The 19,475-nt window shown below is 33.7% G+C and overlaps 1 protein-coding gene across 1 annotated transcript in view; it reads right to left on the reverse strand.

The window, feature by feature from the left end:
* LOC128215062 (fibrillin-1-like) overlaps positions 1 to 19,475 on the reverse strand; it is a 61,011-nt gene that overhangs the window by 31,003 nt on the left and 10,533 nt on the right. The window contains exons 13-44 of the mRNA XM_052921789.1: positions 19,159 to 19,272; positions 17,523 to 17,636; positions 17,138 to 17,251; positions 16,363 to 16,476; positions 15,978 to 16,091; positions 15,202 to 15,315; positions 14,817 to 14,930; positions 14,050 to 14,163; positions 13,665 to 13,778; positions 12,890 to 13,003; positions 12,505 to 12,618; positions 11,738 to 11,851; positions 11,353 to 11,466; positions 10,578 to 10,691; positions 10,193 to 10,306; positions 9,425 to 9,538; positions 9,040 to 9,153; positions 8,265 to 8,378; positions 7,880 to 7,993; positions 7,113 to 7,226; positions 6,728 to 6,841; positions 5,953 to 6,066; positions 5,568 to 5,681; positions 4,801 to 4,914; positions 4,416 to 4,529; positions 3,641 to 3,754; positions 3,256 to 3,369; positions 2,488 to 2,601; positions 2,103 to 2,216; positions 1,328 to 1,441; positions 943 to 1,056; positions 173 to 286 (exon numbers count right to left, since the gene is read on the reverse strand). Of these exons, the coding sequence (XP_052777749.1) occupies positions 173 to 286; positions 943 to 1,056; positions 1,328 to 1,441; positions 2,103 to 2,216; positions 2,488 to 2,601; positions 3,256 to 3,369; positions 3,641 to 3,754; positions 4,416 to 4,529; positions 4,801 to 4,914; positions 5,568 to 5,681; positions 5,953 to 6,066; positions 6,728 to 6,841; positions 7,113 to 7,226; positions 7,880 to 7,993; positions 8,265 to 8,378; positions 9,040 to 9,153; positions 9,425 to 9,538; positions 10,193 to 10,306; positions 10,578 to 10,691; positions 11,353 to 11,466; positions 11,738 to 11,851; positions 12,505 to 12,618; positions 12,890 to 13,003; positions 13,665 to 13,778; positions 14,050 to 14,163; positions 14,817 to 14,930; positions 15,202 to 15,315; positions 15,978 to 16,091; positions 16,363 to 16,476; positions 17,138 to 17,251; positions 17,523 to 17,636; positions 19,159 to 19,272 (3,648 nt within the window). The remainder of the gene's footprint in view (positions 1 to 172; positions 287 to 942; positions 1,057 to 1,327; positions 1,442 to 2,102; positions 2,217 to 2,487; positions 2,602 to 3,255; positions 3,370 to 3,640; positions 3,755 to 4,415; positions 4,530 to 4,800; positions 4,915 to 5,567; positions 5,682 to 5,952; positions 6,067 to 6,727; positions 6,842 to 7,112; positions 7,227 to 7,879; positions 7,994 to 8,264; positions 8,379 to 9,039; positions 9,154 to 9,424; positions 9,539 to 10,192; positions 10,307 to 10,577; positions 10,692 to 11,352; positions 11,467 to 11,737; positions 11,852 to 12,504; positions 12,619 to 12,889; positions 13,004 to 13,664; positions 13,779 to 14,049; positions 14,164 to 14,816; positions 14,931 to 15,201; positions 15,316 to 15,977; positions 16,092 to 16,362; positions 16,477 to 17,137; positions 17,252 to 17,522; positions 17,637 to 19,158; positions 19,273 to 19,475) is intronic.

Raw genomic sequence — 19,475 nt, forward strand, 5'->3', positions numbered from 1 at the left:
CAAAATAGCCATGTTATCAATAAAATATGTCGGAATTGGTCTGTATCTGTTTGCTTTCAAATTCGTAGAAGAATATATAATATATGGTATCTGTTCCGTTCATTGGTAACAAACATTAGTATGATCTCAAACTGTGTAACAAATAGGAAGGATCTCTATTTCCATAGTGCACCTGATTCACACAGCGTTCCATTATATCCAGCAACACATGAGCAAGTGAATTCATTGATGGCATCATTGCAGGTTCCATTGTTTGCACAAGGATCGGACTCGCACTCGTCAATTTCTATAGAATTATAGTTACACTTATTGTTTTCCTGGTTTTACAATCAGAAATACAAAAAAACAATATATCAGAAATCGTTACAATTTAATTCATTTTCAATTTTCTTGATAAGCGCCATTTATTTGGATGGTTAACAATCGCTGAATCAAATATACTCATTATCGCTGTTCCACATATACAAATATTATCGGCATATATCACAACATTCGCATATCATCTTAATTGATATATTCACAAACAAGTGAATATGAGTGTCTTATAACAAAGGTGTCAAAAAAAAAGGTTCTATTAATCTATGTTATTAGACTTTGTTCGTGTTTTCGGTATGTTCAGCCAACTCTGGATATTATTAGAGTCCGATAAAACAGATTGCAAAAAAATAAAATATGCATGTTGTTCAATTTAAATTTTCTTTCTAATCTTCCAACACTATCCTATTTGGATGGCATTGCCATTTCGGTAACTAAAATCAATCATTCTGAAAAGACGCGTCAAACATGATTTCGTACAGTTTGCCTGCCCATTTACATGTCGTGAAAACAGGAAAGCATGAACACTAACTGAAAGATCCTTTTCCGAATCTAAAATTCAATGATGAACATTTTTGTAGATTCAGGAGACCAAAACTAGACAAGATCTATCTCTCTAACATTTACCTGTTTCGCAGATATTCCCAGTATAGCCAGGCGAGCAGATGCAGTTGTATTCATTGATTAGGTCTTCACAAGAACCGTCGTTTAGACAAGGATCTGGGTCGCACTCGTTTATTTCTGAAACAATCCGAGTAGCATTTTCTTATCTCCACTAGTACAGTTGCAGTAGAAGCAACATATGCATTATCACCCATTAATTCTTCAATAAGTATAAAACAAAATAGCCATGTTATCAATAAAATCTGTCGGAATTGGTCTGTATCTTTTTGCTTTCAAATTCGTAGAAGAATATATAATATATGGTATCTGTTCCGTTCATTGGTAACAAACATTAGTATGATCTCAAACTGTGTAACAAATAGGAAGGATCTCTATTTCCATAGTGCACCTGATTCACACAGCGTTCCATTATATCCAGCAACACATGAGCAAGTGAATTCATTGATGGCATCATTGCAGGTTCCATTGTTTGCACACGGATCGGACTCGCACTCGTCAATTTCTATAGAAATATAGTTACACTTATTGTTGTTTTTGTTTTGTTTTTAAAAATCAGAAATACAAAATAAAATATCAGAAATCGTTACACTTTAATTCATTGTCAATGTCCTTGATAAGCGCCATTTATTTGGATGGTTAACAATCGCTGAATCAAATATAATCATTATCGCTGTTCCACATATACAAATATTATCGGCATATATCACAACATTCGCATATCATCTTAAATGATATATTCACAAACAATTGAATATGAGCGTCTTATAACAAAAGTGTAAAAAAACAAGTGTTCTATTAATCTATGTTAATAGACTTTGGTCGTGTTTTCGGTATGTTCAGCCAACTCGGGATATTATTAGAGTCCGATAAAACAGATTGCAAAAAAATAAAATATGCATGTTGTTCAATTTAAATTTTCTTTCTAATCTTCCAACACTATCCTATTTGGATGGCATTGTCATTTCGTTAACTAAAACCAATCATTCTGAAAAGACGCGTCAAACATGATTTCGTACAGTTTGCCTACCCATTTACATGTCCTGAAAACAGGAAAGCATGAACACTAACTGACAGATCCTTTTCCGAATCTAAAATTCAATGATGAACATATTTGTAGATTCAGGAGACCAAAACTAGACAAGATCTATCTCTCTAACATTTACCTGTTTCGCAGATATTCCCAGTATAGCCAGGCGAGCAGATGCAGTTGTATTTATTGATTAGGTCTTCACAAGAACCGTCGTTTAGACAAGGATCTGGGTCGCACTCGTTTATTTCTGAAACAATCCGAGTAGCATTTCCTTAACTCTACTAGTACAGTTGCAGTAGAAGCAACATCTGCATTATCACCCATTAATTCTTCAATAAATATATAACAAAATAGCCATGTTATCAATAAAATATGTCGGAATTGGTCTGTATCTGTTTGCTTTCAAATTCGTAGAAGAATATATAATATATGGTATCTGTTCCGTTCATTGGTAACAAACATTAGTATGATCTCAAACTGTGTAACAAATAGGAAGGATCTCTATTTCCATAGTGCACCTGATTCACACAGCGTTCCATTATATCCAGCAACACATGAGCAAGTGAATTCATTGATAGCATCATTGCAGGTTCCATTGTTTGCACACGGATCGGACTCGCACTCGTCAATTTCTATAGAATTATAGTTACACTTATTGTTTTTCTGGTTTTACAATCAGAAATACAAAAAAACAATATATCAGAAATCGTTACAATTTAATTCATTTTCAATTTTCTTGATAAGCGCCATTTATTTGGATGGTTAACAATCGCTGAATCAAATATACTCATTATCGCTGTTCCACATATACAAATATTATCGGCATATATCACAACATTCGCATATCATCTTAATTGATATATTCACAAACAAGTGAATATGAGTGTCTTATAACAAAGGTGTCAAAAAAAATGTTCTATTAATCTATGTTAATAGACTTTGTTCGTGTTTTCGGTATGTTCAGCCAACTCTGGATATTATTAGAGTCCGATAAAACAGATTGCAAAAAACAAAACATGTATGTTGTTCAATTTAGTATTTCTTTCTAATCTTCCAACACTATACAATTTTGATGGCATTGTCATTTCGTTAACTAAAATCAATCATTCTGAAAAGACGCGTCAAACATGATTTCGTACAGTTTGCCTGCCCATTTACATGTCGTGAAAACAAGAAAGCATGAACACTAACTGACAGATCCTTTTCCGAATCTAAAATTCAATGATGAACATTTTTGTAGATTCAGGAGACCAAAACTAGACAAGATCTATCTCTCTAGCATTTACCTGTTTCGCAGATATTCCCAGTATAGCCAGGCGAGCAGATGCAGTTGTAATCATTGATTAGGTCTTCACAAGAACCGTCGTTTAGACAAGGATCTGGGTCGCACTCGTTTATTTCTGAAACAATCCGAGTAGCATTTTCTTATCTCCACTAGTACAGTTGCAGTAGAAGCAACATATGCATTATCACCCATTAATTCTTCAATAAGTATATAACAAAATAGCCATGTTATCAATAAAATCTGTCGGAATTGGTCTGTATCTTTTTGCTTTCAAATTCGTAGAAGAATATATAATATATGGTATCTGTTCCGTTCATTGGTAACAAACATTAGTATGATCTCAAACTGTGTAACAAATAGGAAGGATCTCTATTTCCATAGTGCACCTGATTCACACAGCGTTCCATTATATCCAGCAACACATGAGCAAGTGAATTCATTGATGGCATCATTGCAGGTTCCATTGTTTGCACACGGATCGGACTCGCACTCGTCAATTTCTATAGAAATATAGTTACACTTATTGTTGTTTTTGTTTTGTTTTTAAAAATCAGAAATACAAAATAAAATATCAGAAATCGTTACACTTTAATTCATTGTCAATGTCCTTGATAAGCGCCATTTATTTGGATGGTTAACAATCGCTGAATCAAATATAATCATTATCGCTGTTCCACATATACAAATATTATCGGCATATATCACAACATTCGCATATCATCTTAAATGATATATTCACAAACAATTGAATATGAGCGTCTTATAACAAAAGTGTAAAAAAACAAGTGTTCTATTAATCTATGTTAATAGACTTTGGTCGTGTTTTCGGTATGTTCAGCCAACTCGGGATATTATTAGAGTCCGATAAAACAGATTGCAAAAAAATAAAATATGCATGTTGTTCAATTTAAATTTTCTTTCTAATCTTCCAACACTATCCTATTTGGATGGCATTGTCATTTCGTTAACTAAAACCAATCATTCTGAAAAGACGCGTCAAACATGATTTCGTACAGTTTGCCTACCCATTTACATGTCCTGAAAACAGGAAAGCATGAACACTAACTGACAGATCCTTTTCCGAATCTAAAATTCAATGATGAACATATTTGTAGATTCAGGAGACCAAAACTAGACAAGATCTATCTCTCTAACATTTACCTGTTTCGCAGATATTCCCAGTATAGCCAGGCGAGCAGATGCAGTTGTATTTATTGATTAGGTCTTCACAAGAACCGTCGTTTAGACAAGGATCTGGGTCGCACTCGTTTATTTCTGAAACAATCCGAGTAGCATTTCCTTAACTCTACTAGTACAGTTGCAGTAGAAGCAACATCTGCATTATCACCCATTAATTCTTCAATAAATATATAACAAAATAGCCATGTTATCAATAAAATATGTCGGAATTGGTCTGTATCTGTTTGCTTTCAAATTCGTAGAAGAATATATAATATATGGTATCTGTTCCGTTCATTGGTAACAAACATTAGTATGATCTCAAACTGTGTAACAAATAGGAAGGATCTCTATTTCCATAGTGCACCTGATTCACACAGCGTTCCATTATATCCAGCAACACATGAGCAAGTGAATTCATTGATAGCATCATTGCAGGTTCCATTGTTTGCACACGGATCGGACTCGCACTCGTCAATTTCTATAGAATTATAGTTACACTTATTGTTTTTCTGGTTTTACAATCAGAAATACAAAAAACAATATATCAGAAATCGTTACAATTTAATTCATTTTCAATTTTCTTGATAAGCGCCATTTATTTGGATGGTTAACAATCGCTGAATCAAATATACTCATTATCGCTGTTCCACATATACAAATATTATCGGCATATATCACAACATTCGCATATCATCTTAATTGATATATTCACAAACAAGTGAATATGAGTGTCTTATAACAAAGGTGTCAAAAAAAATGTTCTATTAATCTATGTTAATAGACTTTGTTCGTGTTTTCGGTATGTTCAGCCAACTCTGGATATTATTAGAGTCCGATAAAACAGATTGCAAAAAACAAAACATGTATGTTGTTCAATTTAGTATTTCTTTCTAATCTTCCAACACTATACAATTTTGATGGCATTGTCATTTCGTTAACTAAAATCAATCATTCTGAAAAGACGCGTCAAACATGATTTCGTACAGTTTGCCTGCCCATTTACATGTCGTGAAAACAGGAAAGCATGAACACTAACTGACAGATCCTTTTCCGAATCTAAAATTCAATGATGAACATTTTTGTAGATTCAGGAGACCAAAACTAGACAAGATCTATCTCTCTAGCATTTACCTGTTTCGCAGATATTCCCAGTATAGCCAGGCGAGCAGATGCAGTTGTAATCATTGATTAGGTCTTCACAAGAACCGTCGTTTAGACAAGGATCTGGGTCGCACTCGTTTATTTCTGAAACAATCCGAGTAGCATTTTCTTATCTCCACTAGTACAGTTGCAGTAGAAGCAACATATGCATTATCACCCATTAATTCTTCAATAAGTATATAACAAAATAGCCATGTTATCAATAAAATCTGTCGGAATTGGTCTGTATCTTTTTGCTTTCAAATTCGTAGAAGAATATATAATATATGGTATCTGTTCCGTTCATTGGTAACAAACATTAGTATGATCTCAAACTGTGTAACAAATAGGAAGGATCTCTATTTCCATAGTGCACCTAATTCACACAGCGTTCCATTATATCCAGCAACACATGAGCAAGTGAATTCATTGATGGCATCATTGCAGGTTCCATTGTTTGCACACGGATCGGACTCGCACTCGTCAATTTCTATAGAAATATAGTTACACTTATTGTTGTTTTTGTTTTGTTTTTAAAAATCAGAAATACAAAATAAAATATCAGAAATCGTTACACTTTAATTCATTGTCAATGTCCTTGATAAGCGCCATTTATTTGGATGGTTAACAATCGCTGAATCAAATATAATCATTATCGCTGTTCCACATATACAAATATTATCGGCATATATCACAACATTCGCATATCATCTTAAATGATATATTCACAAACAATTGAATATGAGCGTCTTATAACAAAAGTGTAAAAAAACAAGTGTTCTATTAATCTATGTTAATAGACTTTGGTCGTGTTTTCGGTATGTTCAGCCAACTCGGGATATTATTAGAGTCCGATAAAACAGATTGCAAAAAAATAAAATATGCATGTTGTTCAATTTAAATTTTCTTTCTAATCTTCCAACACTATCCTATTTGGATGGCATTGTCATTTCGTTAACTAAAACCAATCATTCTGAAAAGACGCGTCAAACATGATTTCGTACAGTTTGCCTGCCCATTTACATGTCCTGAAAACAGGAAAGCATGAACACTAACTGACAGATCCTTTTCCGAATCTAAAATTCAATGATGAACATATTTGTAGATTCAGGAGACCAAAACTAGACAAGATCTATCTCTCTAACATTTACCTGTTTCGCAGATATTCCCAGTATAGCCAGGCGAGCAGATGCAGTTGTATTTATTGATTAGGTCTTCACAAGAACCGTCGTTTAGACAAGGATCTGGGTCGCACTCGTTTATTTCTGAAACAATCCGAGTAGCATTTCCTTAACTCTACTAGTACAGTTGCAGTAGAAGCAACATCTGCATTATCACCCATTAATTCTTCAATAAATATATAACAAAATAGCCATGTTATCAATAAAATATGTCGGAATTGGTCTGTATCTGTTTGCTTTCAAATTCGTAGAAGAATATATAATATATGGTATCTGTTCCGTTCATTGGTAACAAACATTAGTATGATCTCAAACTGTGTAACAAATAGGAAGGATCTCTATTTCCATAGTGCACCTGATTCACACAGCGTTCCATTATATCCAGCAACACATGAGCAAGTGAATTCATTGATGGCATCATTGCAGGTTCCATTGTTTGCACACGGATCGGACTCGCACTCGTCAATTTCTATAGAATTATAGTTACACTTATTGTTTTTCTGGTTTTACAATCAGAAATACAAAAAACAATATATCAGAAATCGTTACAATTTAATTCATTTTCAATTTTCTTGATAAGCGCCATTTATTTGGATGGTTAACAATCGCTGAATCAAATATACTCATTATCGCTGTTCCACATATACAAATATTATCGGCATATATCACAACATTCGCATATCATCTTAATTGATATATTCACAAACAAGTGAATATGAGTGTCTTATAACAAAGGTGTCAAAAAAAATGTTCTACTAATCTATGTTAATAGACTTTGTTCGTGTTTTCGGTATGTTCAGCCAACTCTGGATATTATTAGAGTCCGATAAAACAGATTGCAAAAAACAAAACATGTATGTTGTTCAATTTAGTATTTCTTTCTAATCTTCCAACACTATACAATTTTGATGGCATTGTCATTTCGTTAACTAAAATCAATCATTCTGAAAAGACGCGTCAAACATGATTTCGTACAGTTTGCCTGCCCATTTACATGTCGTGAAAACAGGAAAGCATGAACACTAACTGACAGATCCTTTTCCGAATCTAAAATTCAATGATGAACATTTTTGTAGATTCAGGAGACCAAAACTAGACAAGATCTATCTCTCTAGCATTTACCTGTTTCGCAGATATTCCCAGTATAGCCAGGCGAGCAGATGCAGTTGTAATCATTGATTAGGTCTTCACAAGAACCGTCGTTTAGACAAGGATCTGGGTCGCACTCGTTTATTTCTGAAACAATCCGAGTAGCATTTTCTTATCTCCACTAGTACAGTTGCAGTAGAAGCAACATATGCATTATCACCCATTAATTCTTCAATAAGTATATAACAAAATAGCCATGTCATCAATAAAATCTGTCGGAATTGGTCTGTATCTTTTTGCTTTCAAATTCGTAGAAGAATATATAATATATGGTATCTGTTCCGTTCATTGGTTACAAACATTAGTATGATCTCAAGCTGTGTAACAAATAGGAAGGATCTCTATTTCCATAGTGCACCTGATTCACACAGCGTTCCATTATATCCAGCAACACATGAGCAAGTGAATTCATTGATGGCATCATTGCAGGTTCCATTGTTTGCACACGGATCGGACTCGCACTCGTCAATTTCTATAGAAATATAGTTACACTTATTGTTGTTTTTGTTTTGTTTTTAAAAATCAGAAATACAAAATAAAATATCAGAAATCGTTACACTTTAATTCATTGTCAATGTCCTTGATAAGCGCCATTTATTTGGATGGTTAACAATCGCTGAATCAAATATAATCATTATCGCTGTTCCACATATACAAATATTATCGGCATATATCACAACATTCGCATATCATCTTAAATGATATATTCACAAACAATTGAATATGAGCGTCTTATAACAAAAGTGTAAAAAAACAAGTGTTCTATTAATCTATGTTAATAGACTTTGGTCGTGTTTTCGGTATGTTCAGCCAACTCGGGATATTATTAGAGTCCGATAAAACAGATTGCAAAAAAATAAAATATGCATGTTGTTCAATTTAAATTTTCTTTCTAATCTTCCAACACTATCCTATTTGGATGGCATTGTCATTTCGTTAACTAAAACCAATCATTCTGAAAAGACGCGTCAAACATGATTTCGTACAGTTTGCCTACCCATTTACATGTCCTGAAAACAGGAAAGCATGAACACTAACTGACAGATCCTTTTCCGAATCTAAAATTCAATGATGAACATATTTGTAGATTCAGGAGACCAAAACTAGACAAGATCTATCTCTCTAACATTTACCTGTTTCGCAGATATTCCCAGTATAGCCAGGCGAGCAGATGCAGTTGTATTTATTGATTAGGTCTTCACAAGAACCGTCGTTTAGACAAGGATCTGGGTCGCACTCGTTTATTTCTGAAACAATCCGAGTAGCATTTCCTTAACTCTACTAGTACAGTTGCAGTAGAAGCAACATCTGCATTATCACCCATTAATTCTTCAATAAATATATAACAAAATAGCCATGTTATCAATAAAATATGTCGGAATTGGTCTGTATCTGTTTGCTTTCAAATTCGTAGAAGAATATATAATATATGGTATCTGTTCCGTTCATTGGTAACAAACATTAGTATGATCTCAAACTGTGTAACAAATAGGAAGGATCTCTATTTCCATAGTGCACCTGATTCACACAGCGTTCCATTATATCCAGCAACACATGAGCAAGTGAATTCATTGATAGCATCATTGCAGGTTCCATTGTTTGCACACGGATCGGACTCGCACTCGTCAATTTCTATAGAATTATAGTTACACTTATTGTTTTTCTGGTTTTACAATCAGAAATACAAAAAAACAATATATCAGAAATCGTTACAATTTAATTCATTTTCAATTTTCTTGATAAGCGCCATTTATTTGGATGGTTAACAATCGCTGAATCAAATATACTCATTATCGCTGTTCCACATATACAAATATTATCGGCATATATCACAACATTCGCATATCATCTTAATTGATATATTCACAAACAAGTGAATATGAGTGTCTTATAACAAAGGTGTCAAAAAAAATGTTCTATTAATCTATGTTAATAGACTTTGTTCGTGTTTTCGGTATGTTCAGCCAACTCTGGATATTATTAGAGTCCGATAAAACAGATTGCAAAAAACAAAACATGTATGTTGTTCAATTTAGTATTTCTTTCTAATCTTCCAACACTATACAATTTTGATGGCATTGTCATTTCGTTAACTAAAATCAATCATTCTGAAAAGACGCGTCAAACATGATTTCGTACAGTTTGCCTGCCCATTTACATGTCGTGAAAACAAGAAAGCATGAACACTAACTGACAGATCCTTTTCCGAATCTAAAATTCAATGATGAACATTTTTGTAGATTCAGGAGACCAAAACTAGACAAGATCTATCTCTCTAGCATTTACCTGTTTCGCAGATATTCCCAGTATAGCCAGGCGAGCAGATGCAGTTGTAATCATTGATTAGGTCTTCACAAGAACCGTCGTTTAGACAAGGATCTGGGTCGCACTCGTTTATTTCTGAAACAATCCGAGTAGCATTTTCTTATCTCCACTAGTACAGTTGCAGTAGAAGCAACATATGCATTATCACCCATTAATTCTTCAATAAGTATATAACAAAATAGCCATGTTATCAATAAAATCTGTCGGAATTGGTCTGTATCTTTTTGCTTTCAAATTCGTAGAAGAATATATAATATATGGTATCTGTTCCGTTCATTGGTAACAAACATTAGTATGATCTCAAACTGTGTAACAAATAGGAAGGATCTCTATTTCCATAGTGCACCTGATTCACACAGCGTTCCATTATATCCAGCAACACATGAGCAAGTGAATTCATTGATGGCATCATTGCAGGTTCCATTGTTTGCACACGGATCGGACTCGCACTCGTCAATTTCTATAGAAATATAGTTACACTTATTGTTGTTTTTGTTTTGTTTTTAAAAATCAGAAATACAAAATAAAATATCAGAAATCGTTACACTTTAATTCATTGTCAATGTCCTTGATAAGCGCCATTTATTTGGATGGTTAACAATCGCTGAATCAAATATAATCATTATCGCTGTTCCACATATACAAATATTATCGGCATATATCACAACATTCGCATATCATCTTAAATGATATATTCACAAACAATTGAATATGAGCGTCTTATAACAAAAGTGTAAAAAAACAAGTGTTCTATTAATCTATGTTAATAGACTTTGGTCGTGTTTTCGGTATGTTCAGCCAACTCGGGATATTATTAGAGTCCGATAAAACAGATTGCAAAAAAATAAAATATGCATGTTGTTCAATTTAAATTTTCTTTCTAATCTTCCAACACTATCCTATTTGGATGGCATTGTCATTTCGTTAACTAAAACCAATCATTCTGAAAAGACGCGTCAAACATGATTTCGTACAGTTTGCCTACCCATTTACATGTCCTGAAAACAGGAAAGCATGAACACTAACTGACAGATCCTTTTCCGAATCTAAAATTCAATGATGAACATATTTGTAGATTCAGGAGACCAAAACTAGACAAGATCTATCTCTCTAACATTTACCTGTTTCGCAGATATTCCCAGTATAGCCAGGCGAGCAGATGCAGTTGTATTTATTGATTAGGTCTTCACAAGAACCGTCGTTTAGACAAGGATCTGGGTCGCACTCGTTTATTTCTGAAACAATCCGAGTAGCATTTCCTTAACTCTACTAGTACAGTTGCAGTAGAAGCAACATCTGCATTATCACCCATTAATTCTTCAATAAATATATAACAAAATAGCCATGTTATCAATAAAATATGTCGGAATTGGTCTGTATCTGTTTGCTTTCAAATTCGTAGAAGAATATATAATATATGGTATCTGTTCCGTTCATTGGTAACAAACATTAGTATGATCTCAAACTGTGTAACAAATAGGAAGGATCTCTATTTCCATAGTGCACCTGATTCACACAGCGTTCCATTATATCCAGCAACACATGAGCAAGTGAATTCATTGATAGCATCATTGCAGGTTCCATTGTTTGCACACGGATCGGACTCGCACTCGTCAATTTCTATAGAATTATAGTTACACTTATTGTTTTTCTGGTTTTACAATCAGAAATACAAAAAACAATATATCAGAAATCGTTACAATTTAATTCATTTTCAATTTTCTTGATAAGCGCCATTTATTTGGATGGTTAACAATCGCTGAATCAAATATACTCATTATCGCTGTTCCACATATACAAATATTATCGGCATATATCACAACATTCGCATATCATCTTAATTGATATATTCACAAACAAGTGAATATGAGTGTCTTATAACAAAGGTGTCAAAAAAAATGTTCTATTAATCTATGTTAATAGACTTTGTTCGTGTTTTCGGTATGTTCAGCCAACTCTGGATATTATTAGAGTCCGATAAAACAGATTGCAAAAAACAAAACATGTATGTTGTTCAATTTAGTATTTCTTTCTAATCTTCCAACACTATACAATTTTGATGGCATTGTCATTTCGTTAACTAAAATCAATCATTCTGAAAAGACGCGTCAAACATGATTTCGTACAGTTTGCCTGCCCATTTACATGTCGTGAAAACAGGAAAGCATGAACACTAACTGACAGATCCTTTTCCGAATCTAAAATTCAATGATGAACATTTTTGTAGATTCAGGAGACCAAAACTAGACAAGATCTATCTCTCTAGCATTTACCTGTTTCGCAGATATTCCCAGTATAGCCAGGCGAGCAGATGCAGTTGTAATCATTGATTAGGTCTTCACAAGAACCGTCGTTTAGACAAGGATCTGGGTCGCACTCGTTTATTTCTGAAACAATCCGAGTAGCATTTTCTTATCTCCACTAGTACAGTTGCAGTAGAAGCAACATATGCATTATCACCCATTAATTCTTCAATAAGTATATAACAAAATAGCCATGTTATCAATAAAATCTGTCGGAATTGGTCTGTATCTTTTTGCTTTCAAATTCGTAGAAGAATATATAATATATGGTATCTGTTCCGTTCATTGGTAACAAACATTAGTATGATCTCAAACTGTGTAACAAATAGGAAGGATCTCTATTTCCATAGTGCACCTGATTCACACAGCGTTCCATTATATCCAGCAACACATGAGCAAGTGAATTCATTGATGGCATCATTGCAGGTTCCATTGTTTGCACACGGATCGGACTCGCACTCGTCAATTTCTATAGAAATATAGTTACACTTATTGTTGTTTTTGTTTTGTTTTTAAAAATCAGAAATACAAAATAAAATATCAGAAATCGTTACACTTTAATTCATTGTCAATGTCCTTGATAAGCGCCATTTATTTGGATGGTTAACAATCGCTGAATCAAATATAATCATTATCGCTGTTCCACATATACAAATATTATCGGCATATATCACAACATTCGCATATCATCTTAAATGATATATTCACAAACAATTGAATATGAGCGTCTTATAACAAAAGTGTAAAAAAACAAGTGTTCTATTAATCTATGTTAATAGACTTTGGTCGTGTTTTCGGTATGTTCAGCCAACTCGGGATATTATTAGAGTCCGATAAAACAGATTGCAAAAAAATAAAATATGCATGTTGTTCAATTTAAATTTTCTTTCTAATCTTCCAACACTATCCTATTTGGATGGCATTGTCATTTCGTTAACTAAAACCAATCATTCTGAAAAGACGCGTCAAACATGATTTCGTACAGTTTGCCTGCCCATTTACATGTCCTGAAAACAGGAAAGCATGAACACTAACTGACAGATCCTTTTCCGAATCTAAAATTCAATGATGAACATATTTGTAGATTCAGGAGACCAAAACTAGACAAGATCTATCTCTCTAACATTTACCTGTTTCGCAGATATTCCCAGTATAGCCAGGCGAGCAGATGCAGTTGTATTTATTGATTAGGTCTTCACAAGAACCGTCGTTTAGACAAGGATCTGGGTCGCACTCGTTTATTTCTGAAACAATCCGAGTAGCATTTCCTTAACTCTACTAGTACAGTTGCAGTAGAAGCAACATCTGCATTATCACCCATTAATTCTTCAATAAATATATAACAAAATAGCCATGTTATCAATAAAATATGTCGGAATTGGTCTGTATCTGTTTGCTTTCAAATTCGTAGAAGAATATATAATATATGGTATCTGTTCCGTTCATTGGTAACAAACATTAGTATGATCTCAAACTGTGTAACAAATAGGAAGGATCTCTATTTCCATAGTGCACCTGATTCACACAGCGTTCCATTATATCCAGCAACACATGAGCAAGTGAATTCATTGATGGCATCATTGCAGGTTCCATTGTTTGCACACGGATCGGACTCGCACTCGTCAATTTCTATAGAATTATAGTTACACTTATTGTTTTTCTGGTTTTACAATCAGAAATACAAAAAACAATATATCAGAAATCGTTACAATTTAATTCATTTTCAATTTTCTTGATAAGCGCCATTTATTTGGATGGTTAACAATCGCTGAATCAAATATACTCATTATCGCTGTTCCACATATACAAATATTATCGGCATATATCACAACATTCGCATATCATCTTAATTGATATATTCACAAACAAGTGAATATGAGTGTCTTATAACAAAGGTGTCAAAAAAAATGTTCTACTAATCTATGTTAATAGACTTTGTTCGTGTTTTCGGTATGTTCAGCCAACTCTGGATATTATTAGAGTCCGATAAAACAGATTGCAAAAAACAAAACATGTATGTTGTTCAATTTAGTATTTCTTTCTAATCTTCCAACACTATACAATTTTGATGGCATTGTCATTTCGTTAACTAAAATCAATCATTCTGAAAAGACGCGTCAAACATGATTTCGTACAGTTTGCCTGCCCATTTACATGTCGTGAAAACAGGAAAGCATGAACACTAACTGACAGATCCTTTTCCGAATCTAAAATTCAATGATGAACATTTTTGTAGATTCAGGAGACCAAAACTAGACAAGATCTATCTCTCTAGCATTTACCTGTTTCGCAGATATTCCCAGTATAGCCAGGCGAGCAGATGCAGTTGTAATCATTGATTAGGTCTTCACAAGAACCGTCGTTTAGACAAGGATCTGGGTCGCACTCGTTTATTTCTGAAACAATCCGAGTAGCATTTTCTTATCTCCACTAGTACAGTTGCAGTAGAAGCAACATATGCATTATCACCCATTAATTCTTCAATAAGTATATAACAAAATAGCCATGTCATCAATAAAATCTGTCGGAATTGGTCTGTATCTTTTTGCTTTCAAATTCGTAGAAGAATATATAATATATGGTATCTGTTCCGTTCATTGGTTACAAACATTAGTATGATCTCAAGCTGTGTAACAAATAGGAAGGATCTCTATTTCCATAGTGCACCTGATTCACACAGCGTTCCATTATATCCAGCAACACATGAGCAAGTGAATTCATTGATGGCATCATTGCAGGTTCCATTGTTTGCACACGGATCGGACTCGCACTCGTCAATTTCTATAGAAATATAGTTACACTTATTGTTGTTTTTGTGTTTTTTTAAAAAAATCAGAAATACAAAATAAAATATCAGAAATCGTTACACTTTAATTCATTGTCAATGTCCTTGATAAGCGCCATTTATTTGGATGGTTAACAATCGCTGAATCAAATATAATCATTATCGCTGTTCCACATATACAAATATTATCGGCATATATCACAACATTCGCATATCCTCTTAAATGATATATTCACAAACAAGTGAATATGAGCGTCTTATAACAAAAGTGTAAAAAAACAAGTGTTCTATTAATCTATGTTAATAGACTTTGTTCGTGTTTTCGGTATGTTCAGCCAACTCGGGATATTATTAGAGTCCGATAAAACAGATTGCAAAAAAATAAAACATGTATGTTGTTCAATTTAGTATTTCTTTCTAATCTTCCAACACTATCCTATTTGGATGGCATTGCCATTTCGGTAACTAAAATCAATCATTCTGAAAAGACGCGTCAAACATGATTTCGTACAGTTTGCCTGCCCATTTACATGTCGTGAAAACAGGAAAGCATGAACACTAACTGACAGATCCTTTTCCGAATCTAAAATTCAATGATGAACATTTTTGTAGATTCAGGAGACCAAAACTAGACAAGATCTATCTCTCTAACATTTACCTGTTTCGCAGATATTCCCAGTATAGCCAGGCGAGCAGATGCAGTTGTATTTATTGATTAGGTCTTCACAAGAACCGTCGTTTAGACAAGGATCTGGGTCGCACTCGTTTATTTCTGAAACAATCCGAGTAGCATTTCCTTAACTCTACTAGTACAGTTGCAGTAGAAGCAACATCTCCATTATCACCCATTAATTCTTCAATAAATATATAACAAAATAGCCATGTTATCAATAAAATATGTCGGAATTGGTCTGTATCTGTTTGCTTTCAAATTCGTAGAAGAATATATAATATATGGTATCTGTTCCGTTCATTGGTAACAAACATTAGTATTATCTCAAACTGTGTAACAAATAGGAAGGATCTCTATTTCCATAGTGCACCTGATTCACATAGCGTTCCATTATATCCAGCAACACATGAGCAAGTGAATTCATTGATGGCATCATTGCAGGTTCCATTGTTTGCACACGGATCGGACTCGCACTCCTCAATTTCTATAGAAATATAGTTACACTTATTGTTCTTTTTGTTGTTTTTTTAAAAATCAGAAATACAAAATAAAATATCAGAAATCGTTACACTTTAATTCATTGTCAATGTCCTTGATAAGCGCCATTTATTTGGATGGTTAACAATCGCTGAATCAAATATAATCATTATCGCTGTTCCACATATACAAATATTATCGGCATATATCACAACATTCGCATATCCTCTTAAATGATATATTCACAAACAAGTGAATATGAGCGTCTTATAACAAAAGTGTAAAAAAACAAGTGTTCTATTAATCTATGTTAATAGACTTTGTTCGTGTTTTCGGTATGTTCAGCCAACTCGGGATATTATTAGAGTCCGATAAAACAGATTGCAAAAAAATAAAACATGTATGTTGTTCAATTTAGTATTTCTTTCTAATCTTCCAACACTATCCTATTTGGATGGCATTGCCATTTCGGTAACTAAAATCAATCATTCTGAAAAGACGCGTCAAACATGATTTCGTACAGTTTGCCTGCCCATTTACATGTCGTGAAAACAGGAAAGCATGAACACTAACTGACAGATCCTTTTCCGAATCTAAAATTCAATGATGAACATTTTTGTAGATTCAGGAGACCAAAACTAGACAAGATCTATCTCTCTAGCATTTACCTGTTTCGCAGATATTCCCAGTATAGCCAGGCGAGCAGATGCAGTTGTATTTATTGATTAGGTCTTCACAAGAACCGTCGTTTAGACAAGGATCTGGGTCGCACTCGTTTATTTCTGAAACAATCCGAGTAGCATTTCCTTAACTCTACTAGTACAGTTGCAGTAGAAGCAACATCTGCATTATCACCCATTAATTCTTCAATAGATATATAACAAAATAGCCATGTTATCAATAAAATATGTCGGAATTGGTCTGTATCTGTTTGCTTTCAAATTCGTAGAAGAATATATAATATATGGTATCTGTTCCGTTCATTGGTAACAAACATTAGTATGATCTCAAACTGTGTAACAAATAGGAAGGATCTCTATTTCCATAGTGCACCTGATTCACATAGCGTTCCGTTATATCCAGCCGCACATGAGCAAGTGAATTCATTGATTGCATCATTGCAGGTTCCATTGTTTGCACACGGATCGGACTCGCACTCGTCAATATCTGTATGATTATAGTAACTCATATTGATTTGTTTGTATTAAAATTTAATACAAAATATATCGGCAATTGTAACAATTGAGTTCAAATCAATTCGATATAATAGCGTCATAAATATAGTTCGATATCACTGACTCAATTAAATATGAAAAGTATCGCCGCCCTGTATATTGTTTGGTCAACGGCATACATCAAAACAATGGCATAGAATTTTTAATGAATAATTAATAAATAGAGAATACTAGGTAAGTGCCGTGTATGGAGGAAGTGTATTGTGCAAGGCGGAGGAATTTGGCCGAAGCCCACCCGATAAATTTCGCAGCCGAGGAAGATAAACTTTCTCCGCCCACGACACTAATCTAGTATTATATTTATCATATTACTTTGTTTATTTAAACACTATTAATAACCTTAAATTTATTAAGGGTCTTTAATAATAAGGGGCACAACTGTTCTTCCCTGTTGACGTCGATACACTCGGTGTCTATGTTTAAATCGCCCCAAAATATCAAAACTGTTCACCTTTATTCAATACGCGTATAGTCAAGATAATTGCATTTTTATACGTCAATATCATTTTAAAACATAAAAAAAGCTTTTAAAAGTGCATAAACATGGATCAGTAACCAAACATTATCTGATGATGTAACAAATAATGCGCAAGTCACAGACTACAGTACATGGTTATGGTCCAAGATTACAAACAATCGCCACATGTTAAATGGATTTAATTCATGTTTATAGTGTTGGATGCTCAGAGCTGCATCGGCAATGAGATAATTCATTTATGTTGTAAGTGATATTTTGTCATTCACCACAAAAATGGAATTAACTTTCGTTGAATGCAGCAAAGTTTTCAGCATTTGTGGGTGAGGTAAGCGAACATTTAGATTTTCTGGCCCATTTTTTGCCAGTGTCATTATTATGCAGATTGATGGGACTTGATGGATGGGTGATTGTTGAGGTCGGTTGTTGGCGGACTACTGATAACTACTGAAACTTTATTTGTGTTTTTCCTCTCATATTCCAGAATGGAAAAAGTTCGTTTTTGCAGTCACATGACCAAATGACTATAGATAAACATCACGTGGTCTACTTTCCTCATTTACACGCCACCTTGTCGGACCGAATTGTATGCAAGTGACTGGATAAATAATTATATTTGAACGTGCAAAAAAAATAACATCTGATCGAGGTCAAGATAAAAATGCTCGTTTAATTATAAACATTATTTTGTTATAAATACAACATTATTATACAAGTAAGCCAAAGGCTTAAATGGAACTCATTTCCAACAAATTGAATGAATAAGTGAATTCAGTTCGACCTTCTGTTGCACTCAAGTATTTATAGGCTCTTCGATAAACAAAACAAATAGATCCAAAAAATGTGTTCAATGTGTACTGAATGTCAGCCCACTTCTGATTCGTAAAACTCAAAGGCAAATGAATTTGAATTCTAAATTGAATTTACGAATAATTTTGTAAATTCAAAAGACCAAAATACGATATTCTCGGTCATTTACCTGTTTCGCAATTGTCCCCAGTATAGCCAGGCGAGCAGCTGCAGTTGTAACTATTGATTAAGTCGTCACATGTGCCGTCGTTAGAACAAGGATTTGGATCGCATTCGTCTTTTTCTGAAACCATCCAAGTTTCTCTGTACATGTATATCAAAAACAACACTACTCTCTATATAAACGTGTTAAGAAATTGGTTTTTGCATGTTATTTAAAAAAACAAAAACAAAATATAAATCAACAAATAATGTCAGAATTGGCTTTACATTACGGCATATAAAATATATTTCAAATTCTTAGAAAAACAATGATTTCTTTCTTAC

Source organism: Mya arenaria, chromosome 13, assembly GCF_026914265.1.
Source record: "Mya arenaria isolate MELC-2E11 chromosome 13, ASM2691426v1".
Taxonomy (NCBI): Eukaryota; Metazoa; Mollusca; class Bivalvia; order Myida; family Myidae; genus Mya; species Mya arenaria.